At 36.5% G+C, this 11,222-nt stretch overlaps 1 protein-coding gene across 1 annotated transcript in view; it reads left to right on the top strand.

The window, feature by feature from the left end:
* Window positions 1-6,590, top strand: part of CAAP1 (caspase activity and apoptosis inhibitor 1) — a 41,384-nt gene extending 34,794 nt beyond the window's left edge. The window contains exon 6 of the mRNA XM_006881261.1: window positions 6,244-6,590. Within this exon, the coding sequence (XP_006881323.1) occupies window positions 6,244-6,590 (347 nt within the window). The remainder of the gene's footprint in view (window positions 1-6,243) is intronic.
* The last annotated feature ends 4,632 nt before the right edge of the window (window positions 6,591-11,222 follow it).

The following is an 11,222-nucleotide window of genomic DNA, read 5'->3' on the forward strand; positions in this document are numbered from 1 at the left end:
GGGTCACAGAACTAAAGATTGTCCAGTCTTGTGCCGTCTCTGCTGTCCTTAACCTCATTGTTGCAACCACTGTGTCATGTGATCTTTTTTAAGGTCTTCACCCCACCCCCCGACTTTTAGTTTTTACCTATTAGAATGTCTTTCTCAGGGGACTGATCTGTCCTAGTAACATGTCCAAAGCGTGTGAGGTCAAGTTGTACCGTCTTTGTTTCTAATGAGCACTCTCTGGTTGCATGTCTTTAAAATGATTTTAAAAATTTTGTCCCTTGAAATAAATTTTACGGTTCAAATCCACCAGATGCTCTGCTGAAGAAGGAGGAACAGTCGCCTCCTGTACCAGTCAGATCCAATTTGACGGTACACGCATAAAAAAAAGAAAAGAAAAGAAAAGAAAAGAAATAAATTTTATGTGATCAATAATTCTTGTTTGTTTGCTTTCATTTAAAATTTATGTTTAAAACATTTTATTTTAACCAAAAGCAAGCCCATGATGATGTTGTTGTTAAGTGCCGTCGAGTCATAGACTCATGAAAAGACCTGAGCACTCTTCTTAGAGTTTCCAGAGGCAAGCCATTTTGAAAGTGGATGCCACTCCTACTTCCACACTTGTTTTAATCAGGGAGCTCCACCAAACACTGCCCACCATGGGTAACCATTATCGCATTTGGCACATCACTGTCACAGTGTTTAGCATCACAGTAACCATGAGTTACCTCTGTACAGCAATGAACAGACAGACCGGTGCTATACCACCTAGAAGAATGTTTGACAAAAAAACAAAATGAAACAATTTGAACCAGGCCTAAGTACCACAGATTAAAATCACCCAGCATGGGTTTGGTAACATAACTGTCTACTAGGCCAACGTAGCTTTCTCTGTGTAGTCATTGTTATTGTTGTTAAGTGCCCTGGAGTTGTAGACAACTCATAGCAACCCTATGAATGAAAACAACAACAACAAATCCAGGATAGATTTCATTTAGCCCAGCTGATGGTAGTGTTTCATCCTGTTGCACGAGGAGTTAGGACTAATTTGTGAACACTCAGAGCAGCCATCATGTCTAGATTAGGAAGTATCTGTAGCTGTCTTAACGTGGAAGCTTGTTAAAGATGATAATAGTAACATTGATACTTGTTTCCTACTATGTGGTATATTCTTTTTACCTTTATTACACATGTATATTACATATGTAACATACATCACATGTATTATATGTACATATTACATATACATATATACACATATACATACATTTATATATATATATATACTAAATATAAACGAAAGTGTTAAGTCCTGTATATTTTTGTCTGTCACTATGTGTGAATGATACTGAATATTCTGTTTCATTCTGGTATATTTTGCCTTTATTAGTTTACCCCATGTTCATAGCTATGCCTTAGTGAATAATAGAAACACGTGTTGCTTTGGGAAATTAATCCTTGTATTCATCTGTGTTGGTAATGAATTTGGATAGTGATTCTCTTTTCTATCTAGATAATCACAGTCCAGGTGGATTAGTTAATTGTTTAAAAAAATCTTTGGTACGTGGATGTGGAGTTTGACTAGAGAACGAATAAATTAATCAAGTTGGTCACACAAAGATACTAGTAACAAGAGAAATGGTGACTATGCAGATGGGAGGAAATGTAATAGAAAATGTTCTGGTGGCCAGTTGGTCAAGGAAGCAGCCATGGGAGATGGAGCTCAAGGAGTTCCTGCACAATCTGTTATTTTCTCCTGGAGAGCAATTTTGATTTTGATGCTCTAGAACGTGCTTAGCCAAGCACTTTAAAATGAACTTCTTTAATTCGTTCCTTAAAGTTGTTCGCTGCATTCCCTCATTCATATTGCTTTTCTCCAAAATCTCCTTAAAGGTATGAAGTGTTTTAGAGATCACTCATCTTACTAGATATATAAAATAGCATAGTTCATGTAAGAAATAACCACTTATTTGTATATATCATTTAGAGTTATTTTAATTACTTAGCTGTTCTATGACATCAGTAACTGGGATCTGATTTCTCCTTACACTCTTCCCTTGCTATGTTTTTAATTTTTTTTCCCCCTCAGCTACTTTTATTATGTCTTTTGCAACATATATTCATAATTTTTATTTTTATTCTTTGATCATAGATGTACTTGTCTTATATATTTATTGATGGATTTTAATAATTTTAATTTAATATACATACGTTGCAACATTTGTGGGTTTTTTTAACCTAAAAAAATGAAATGGGGTTAAAAATGAATGTATTTATAAAATCTATTCAACTCTTTGCTCACAAGTTGACAGAAACAGTAAAAATCTTTTTTTCTTTTTGTAAATTTTGCTATAGAAAGGTGTCATGCTTATTTGTAATATGAAGCTCTTTTATTAGAACCTCAAAATAAGATTATTACTCTTACTATCTCAGGATAGAGGAACTTTAGCTGGTGTTACTTTTTATGCTTACATAAATAGGTTTAGAATTAGAAGTGTAAGTATGATCTGAAGTAAGTGAGTCTACAGTTCATTGAGTCTTAGTTATTTGATAAGAGTTTGAAAGCTATGGGCTTCCTTCAATAAAAATAGAGTGAGCATGATAACATTCTTGTTTTTAATTGTTTGTGTTGTCTTTTTTTTTTAATCTGTACACATTCATATATATCTGTGCAATCATTGGTTGAAATAGTCTGGTGACATGTAGCTACAAGATTTACCACAATAGTGTAGAATCTCTACTTATTTAGTGAAAATATCTCAAAGCTTTATTACCTATATAAAGATTTAAAGCTAATTAATTTCATACAAGTGTAACTACTTCAAATTTTGTAATTTATCATATTAGAAATTGCTTAGTTATATATTGATATGCTTAAACAGGTGTAGCTTCCAATTCCTAAATAACAAGCCTCTGGAAACTCTATGAACTTTGAGAAATGACTACAGTTATAGAAAGGGTTCAGGTCTTGTGTTCACAGGATCATTATAGTCGTGCTCGACTCAGTGGCAATCAACAACAGACCAAAGTGATAAAGTAGCTTTATTTGTAATGCCTGGACATGATAAATATATTCTTGCCCCTCCCCCCATATAGAATCTGTTGGTGATATTGTTGTTGTTGTTGTTATGTGCCGTCGAGTCGTTTGCGGCTCATAGCGACCCTATGTACAACAGCCCTAAACCCTGCTCTATCCTGTGCCAGTCTCATTGCCCCCGACACACCCATCCCGATTACCCCAGTCACTGAGTCAATCCACCTCATAGAGGGTCTTCCCCTCCTGTGCTGTCCCTCTACTCTACCCAGCATGATGTCCCTCTCCAAAGACAGTCCATGGTACATTCAATACTCTTCTCCAGCACCACAGCTCAAAGGCGTCAATTCTCCTTCTATCCTCCCTAGTCATTGTCCAACTCTCTGATGCATAACAAGTGATTGCAAAAACCATGGCCTGTATCAGGCGGACCTTAGTGTTCTGAAAAAAATTTAGTAGAGCACAGTTTATTCACTTGTACCTTTCATTGGTGGTAGTTGCTCCTGTCAGCAAATTCTTGGGGAATGATCATCCACGTGAAAACTTATTAAGGAAAAGAGAAATGGTAACAGCATTTAGGAAAAGACTTTAAAGTAGTAAGCTTAATATATTGTTTTGTGGCTGGTCCGAGTGCAGTGGAGGCCACAACTAATTGATCACAGTCAGTTACAGATTTCTTTGTTCCTTCTCCACTACCACTGCTTCACTTGACCAGTCTAAAAAAAAAAAAAAATGTTTTGTGCAGACAACTATAATGTTGTTGTTGATTGTGATCGAGTTGAACACGACTCATAGCAACCCTATGAACACAAGACCTGAACCCTTTCTATAACTATTGTCATTTCTCTGAGTTCTTAGACTTTCCAGAGGCATGTTTTTAGGAAATGGATGCCACTCCTTTTCCAAACCTGTCTTAATCTGGGAACTCCACCAAACACTGTCTGCCATCAGTAACCATTATGGCATTTGACGCACCAGTAGCACAAGATTCAACATCACAGCAATGGCAGGTTACCGCAATATAGCAAATTGACAAACCAACGCTGTAGCACTTAGAAGAATGTTCTTCCAAAATATAATAGCACTAGGTCCGAGGGCTAAAATATAAGACCTTGGAAATATTCTAGAAAAATTTGCCTTCTTTTTCACTTACAAACAAAAAAATTGAGAAGATATTTTAACCTAAGGGTGGAGGGTCTTTTACTCGGTTTATAATCAGTGAGCCTTCAGTGGGCATGCTTGCCTTTAAAAGTGCTGTAGAAAATTTATATTTTTAATTTAAAAATGTCTTTACAAAAACAACAACAAAGTATTTGTTAGAAATCACATACTTGCCGTGAGATGCAGGACTTACATCTTAAGGGTCAGGAGCACCCCACTTTGCCATTACATTCTTCTGCTTTAGATTCATTATCTGAAAGATAAGTCACATTTTAAAAAATAAAATTAGTTTTGGAACTGTTTTAAGCAGCTTGTAGATTTTCATTTAGAATCAGTGATTACGAAGTTAGGATTTACTTTGGGTTAAAGAGATACTAAATTAGCTTTTTAAGGCTATGAACAACTTAGCATTTCTTTACTTTGTTTTTACCTAAAATTGGAATACTTATAAGAAAGCATTATTTCTTCAGACAAAAGGATCTATCAGATTTTTTCTGTAATTTTCCTTTGCTCATTGGAAATAACCTATTGCTTTCAATATACGCAGAAAATGTTCTCTGGCATCAAATACTTAAAACTGCAAATATTATTTATGTTCAGAAAAATAACTCGATCCTTTTTATTTTACTCTTGTTGTGGTTATGTGCCATTGAGTCGCTTGCGACTCATAGCAACCCTAAACCCTGCTCTGTCCTGTGCCAATCGCACTGTCTCTGACACTCCCATCCCGATTGCCCCAGTCACTGAATCAATCCACCTCATAGAGGGCCTTCCCCTCCTGCGCCGTCCCACCACCCTCCCAAGCATGATGTCCTTCTCCAAGGACCGGTCTCTCCTTACAGCATGTTTAAAGTATGCTAAACGGAGCCTCAGAACCCTTGCCTCCAAAGGAGCCGCCCAGTTTAACCCTTTCCGGGATGAATCTGTTTTTTTCCCCTAGCAGTCCATGGAACTCTCAATACTCTTCTCCAGCACCACAGCTCAAAGGCATCAATTCTCCTTCTATCTTCCTTAGTCATTTAGAATAGGAAATATTTTTTTATTACATTATTGTCATCAATCATAAGGTCAATGAATCGTTATGTAACCAATGAAGTTTAATTGTTTGTCAACTAAATTTTGTAATTAAGTTTTCTTTTCTATGAGGAAGCTTTTTTAAAAACACTTTTATTATTTTGTGTGTGTGTGCCGTCAAATCATATCTGACAGGTACAGGGAGGAGATGGCCCCTCCTTCTCCAGCAGAGCATCTGGTGGATTTGAACCATGTGCCTCTGGGATTGCAGTGCAGCTTTTTACCACTAGACCACCAGAGCTCCCTAGAGGAAGCTAACATTTTTTGAGATAATTTTTTTTAATATTAGATATTTAAATAGTAAATTAATTGAAGACTTAAAAGAGCATATAAAGTTGTGTCACTTGGATTTAAGAAATGCCCATGCTCAGTGTGGTTGAGAGTAGTAATCTGAGCTTTTATTCAAGTTCTTAGCCTCAGTTATAGAAGTTTTATAACAAATGAATTTTTAAAAATTATGGTGTCCTAACTTTACTAATTAAATTCTTGATGAGAACTTACTTTATCTTAGAACACTGCCTTAGGCTTTCTCCTTTTATTTATTGATTTTGAGAAAACTTCTAGATGTGGGATAATTGCAGTACGCATGGTGTCCAGTTTGTTGATGGCATTTCCCCCTTTTCTATAGTTTATAAAGTGAAATATTTTAAACTTTCTAAAATGAGATTCTTCACCCCAAAAGGTTTTCACCATCAGGTTTTAATATAATGCAAGACTTTCACTGTGATGTAAAACCTTATGACATTTTAATTAGGAAAATAGTTCATGGAACGCCATATGATGGAATAAATTTCCCACTGCATGCATGTCCTACTAAATAGGAATGAAACATTTACCAAAACTTATGTTCAAATTGATCAGTTTTCAAAGTTGAGAAGTCAAAGAAAATGGGGATGGCTAGGGATTACAGAATGTATTTGGAACTCCGTGGTTTGGGGAGAAAGGAAAATGTGGGTTACTTATTACCCCCCCTTTTTTTTCTATTACAGGAAAAGGGGAAGATAGTGATGTGCTCAGTATAAATGCAGATGCTTATGACAGTGACATAGAAGGTCCATGCCATGAAGAAGCGACTGTTCCTGAGGTCCCAGAGAATGCAGTCCAAAGTGAAGCTGGTCCGATAGATGACCTGGAGAAAGACATTGAGAAGAGTGTGAATGAGATTCTGGGGTTGGCGGAGTCTAGTCCACAGGAACCCAAAGCAGCCACCCTGACTGTTCCCCCACCAGAAGATGTGCAACCTTCAGCACAGCAGCTGGAGCTGCTGGAACTTGAAATGAGGGCACGAGCAATTAAAGCGCTAATGAAAGCGGGCGACGTAAAAAAGCCAGCGTAGGAGTGGAATTTTTGGATTTTAGGTGTATATGAATGAAACCATGTCATAGAATTTTGTATATGAAGTTTATTTTGAGTCTTATGTGACATTTCTTGTGTAAGCCTTATTATTAGTTCAACATCATAGGCTTAAAATGTCTGTGATTGTTTTTTGTTACTTTTCTATTACATGTATATGCTATTGTTTTATGCATTCATGACAAACACGTGGATAGCCTGGATGCTTCTTAGATGAGTGCTTAGTTTTGTCTGCAAATTAGTATTTTGAAAGCCATCAGCAAAGAGTCACAGCATTTTTTTTTCAATTTTAAATATTTTGACACCAAACCTAGATGCTTCAGAAAGATTGACCAAGCATGTTGCTCTTGATATTTTGCAATAGAATATTAAATTGTTATTCCTAGATTTGTCAATAATTTAGGAAACCTAGTTTTGCTTATCTGCACTTTTAAAATATATGCTGTTTGGGAGATGCCTTCTGTTGGTGTGGATTTACTAATTAAAATTAAATCACACTTTTCTTTATAAGGCTTAGAGATTACAGATACCTGAGGGAAACTTTATTTTTATAAGTGGAAAAAGTGACTTAATTGCAGGCAATTAAAAACGATGTGGAACTATTTAATCCCAGCAGACAAATCATTCTACATAGTATTTGATATTATTGGACACTTAGTTCAAGTTTGGTTTTTTTTATTGTTATTTGTTTGTTGTCAATGAAGAGGAACAAGTTTACATTCCAAGCTTAGGAAAAGGAAAATGTTTTATTATATAGCAGTTCTTTTAGTATATTTTCTAAACGATCTGATGGGATGTAAACTCCATGAATCAAAAATAATAAAGTCTATCATCCTGGATCTGAAGACCTTTGATACTTTTCCAAAACCAAAATTAATTTAATGGACGTTGGATAAATTGATGTCATAATTAATCTAATTTTGTATGGTTTTTATAAATTAACATCCTACCACAATGAAGGATATTTTTTCTTCCCATCACTATTTGCAGTTGTTTGATACTATAATAAATTTAGATAGGGACCTGGACCCTTAACTTAAAATAAATTAATTTTTCTTCTTGAATATAAATCTCAGACTGTTGTTTTTGTATTTGATTATGATTGTATTCCATGGACTGCCAAAAGAACCTGTGTCTTGGAGAAGATGCACCCGAGTGCTCCTTAGAAACAAGGATAAAAAAAAGAACAAAAAAAAAAAAAGAAGAAACAAGGATAGTTTCTGGTGAAGCTTTGTCTCACATCCTTGGGGGGGCATGTTGCTAGAAGGGAAAGTTCCTTGGGAAAGGGAAGGTTATCATGCTAGCAAAAATGGAAGCTCAGCAAGGGAGAGGAAGAGTCAACAAGATGGATTGACACAGTGACTGTAGAAATGGACTCAGGTGCATTAGAGATGAGGAGGATGGCACAGGATAGGACAGAGTTCAGGTCTGTAGTTCAGAGTATGCATTGTACTTGTGGGCATATAACAACAGTAGTGCATCTTACAAGATATGCTCTACCTGTATGTTCATACAAAAAACTTGTAGAGACTATTTTACTTGTTAAGTTATATGTTCATTTTTTAGTTTCTTAGGCAGTTAGTGAACATTTATTAAACACTGGATTTGCATTTGTTATTTCCCCCACCCCCATCTTTAAAATATACTTGCCATTTCCCCCTCTCCATGGATCTTCTAATGAAACACAGAAACCTTTGTAACTTGAAATACTTCTCTTATAATGGTACTGGATCTTATTTAAGTTGTAAGATCTCATTATTATTGCTTTAGATGGCAAAATATTGATTATAGTAAACGAACTTTCCTATTCCAAATTAACTTAAAAATAAGTTCATTGCTGCTTACTAATTGTAAATGCAATAATGAAATTTGTATAATTAAACATTTGACAAGTTAGGGAAGGTTCTGAGTGTTCTGAGATGGTTTAAAATCACCACCGTTGTGGAGCACTCTGTATCTGTTTTATTCGCTGTGCAGCATGATTATTAAGAGGACGTGTGACTGGAGGAGATATGTGTGAGGCAGCATGGGCTGAACCAATTAGAGGCTCCTTAGAATTTTACCTCTGGAAACAACTTCTTTTTTTCCCTTTTTTAAAATTCATATAGGAAGACAAGTCTTTGAGAATGAATGATTTCAGAGAACAGGAATAGCTTTGTTTCCAAAAGCTGTAAGTAATTAGAAACTGCCATATATTGACCTAATGCTGCTGTGTAAATCATCAGCTTCCAGGTATTTATTGGATGCCTTTACTGTTCAGTCTTACTTAGACCACTGAACCCAGAGATGCTGCAGTTAGATTTACGCATGGAGGACACCGATAATAAAAATGCAGGCACTGCTGCTGTTGAGGCCAAGTTCTTCCCCATTGCCAAGATAAGACGCCAAGATACTTTAAGATGACAAAAAAAGAGGGGCCACCTAATCTCCCAATTGATATTACAATTCTGCTATTTGACTTGACCCAAGGCTTGACAGGATAGGTGGTAACTGATACAAGACTTGAAGCCCCAATAACAAGGCTTTGCCTATTTGTAGATATTTCTACAAATTTACACAAGCAAGATTTGTCCTAGAAACCCATCACTTGGCCACCAGCATAACATTCCCACTTTGAAACAGATTTTTCAGACCCTCCCAATCCTTTCACTGTATACCAATTCCTTAAAGGCATTGGACAATGTATATAGCCTTTCCTTATCAATCTAATTGGCAAAACTTATCTTCAACAAATGTTATATTTCAAGAATGAGTAGAAATATTAAAATAATTTGAATTCTCTTATTTATCTTGCTGCTCTTAGGTCAAGTTGTGAAGATGTTAATGTTAGATGTATCCCACACTAAAGGCTTTAGTCTGGTCTTTGGTCTTCATCAGTAAGTGAGTCAAATCTTCTCTTTCAGCAAGTAGGGTTGTGTCATTGGCATATTACAGATTGTTAATAAGTATTCCTTCAGTCCTGATGTTGCATTCCTCTTCATATAGTTACACTTAGATTATTTTATTTGCTCAGTATACAGATTGAACAGTTACGGTGGAAAAATGGGATACGTACACCTTTCCTGATTTTAAGCCACATAGTATTACTTGCTTCTATTCAAATGACTGCCTCTTAGCCTATGTACTGGTCCTACATAAGCACAATGAAGTGTTGGCCTAGTGGACAGAAAGTGATGCTACCAAGCCAAAGGAGGGTGACTTTAATCTGGCCCTCGAGCCTGATTTTAATTGTTTTTGCTCAAACATTCCTCTAGGTCATCACACTGGTCTGTCCATACTGCTGTAGAGAGGTAACTCGTGGTTGCTGTGATGCTAAACACTGTGACACTGATGTGTCAAATGTGATAATGATTACCCGTGGTGGACAGTGTTTGGTGGAACCTCCCGATTAAAACAAGCTTGGGAGCAGGCGTGGAATCCATTTCCGAAATAGCTTGCCTCCAGAAACCCTATGAATGTGGAAAAACGATGAAAATTATATAAGTGTTCAGGTTTTTCACTCATGGGGTGCCTACGACTCGATGGCACTTAACAACAACAATGACAACAACAGAACAAGATATAGAGAACTGCCAGAAGTGTAAGCTGGATTTTAAAAAAGTATATTTTAGGGCATTATGTTTATCGTAGGAGTACACAGTGAGGGTTGCAGAGTGGATTATATTTGGGGATGGGGGTGGGATTGGGGGAGGTGCGGGGGGGGGATTGTGTTCCAATGAGGGAGTTTTGCTTTTCAAGGAGAGGAGCAAACGGCGGGGGGAGGGGTGTCGGCGGGGAGAAAGGTGCAACAATGAATGGAATTCCAAAATCTCTGTAGATGTTCATTGAAATGAAAAATAAATAAAATATTAAAAAAAACCCCAAAACTTAAAAAAAGATGCTATGGTATTAGGGTTATCATTGCTGGTGTCAGATGAAAGCTGGCTGAAAGTAATACCCGAGCAGTGTCTATTTGTGCATTATTAATTATAAAGCATTTGACTGTGTGGATCATAGCTAACATTGAAAAGAATCAGAATTCCAGAACACTTAACTGTGCTCTTGTGAAACCTCCACCTACGCCAAGAGGCTGTTTTGTAAATAGAGCAAGGGAACACTACACGGTTTAAAATGAGGAGAGATGTGTGTTAGGGTTGTATCCTTTCTCCATGCTGAGCCAATTACTTGAGAAGCTGAACTCTATGAAGAAGGTTTGAGTACCTTCCAACCTGAGATCATCATCTTCTGACCCTTTACAGTGATGTGCTACTATTCACAGAATTTTCCCTGGCCACTTTGTAAAGAAATAAACTACCATGTCCTTTTTTCTACATGGAGTCTGTAGGTTCTGGGACTATCTGTCTACCAGTGGCGACTCTCCTGTATTTGAAAGATCAGTAGCAATGCTTCCAGCGTCACAGGAGCAGGTAGGTCACAGTCCAACAAACTGACAGATGATGAGTGTCAGGACTAAATATAGAGGAACTCTATATTCCTTGATATAAAGAATTATTTTAAAATTCTGTATGGTGTAGTAGAGTTTAAGATTTGAGAGCAGAAGTGGTGGTTCTTGTACAAGAATATGTAAAATAAGGAAAAAAAATCAGCTAATACTTATTTTAGCTCTAATCTGTGT

Source organism: Elephantulus edwardii, unplaced genomic scaffold, assembly GCF_000299155.1.
Source record: "Elephantulus edwardii isolate Elephantulus edwardi_28Jun2011 unplaced genomic scaffold, EleEdw1.0 scaffold00014, whole genome shotgun sequence".
In the NCBI taxonomy this organism is placed as follows: Eukaryota; Metazoa; Chordata; class Mammalia; order Macroscelidea; family Macroscelididae; genus Elephantulus; species Elephantulus edwardii.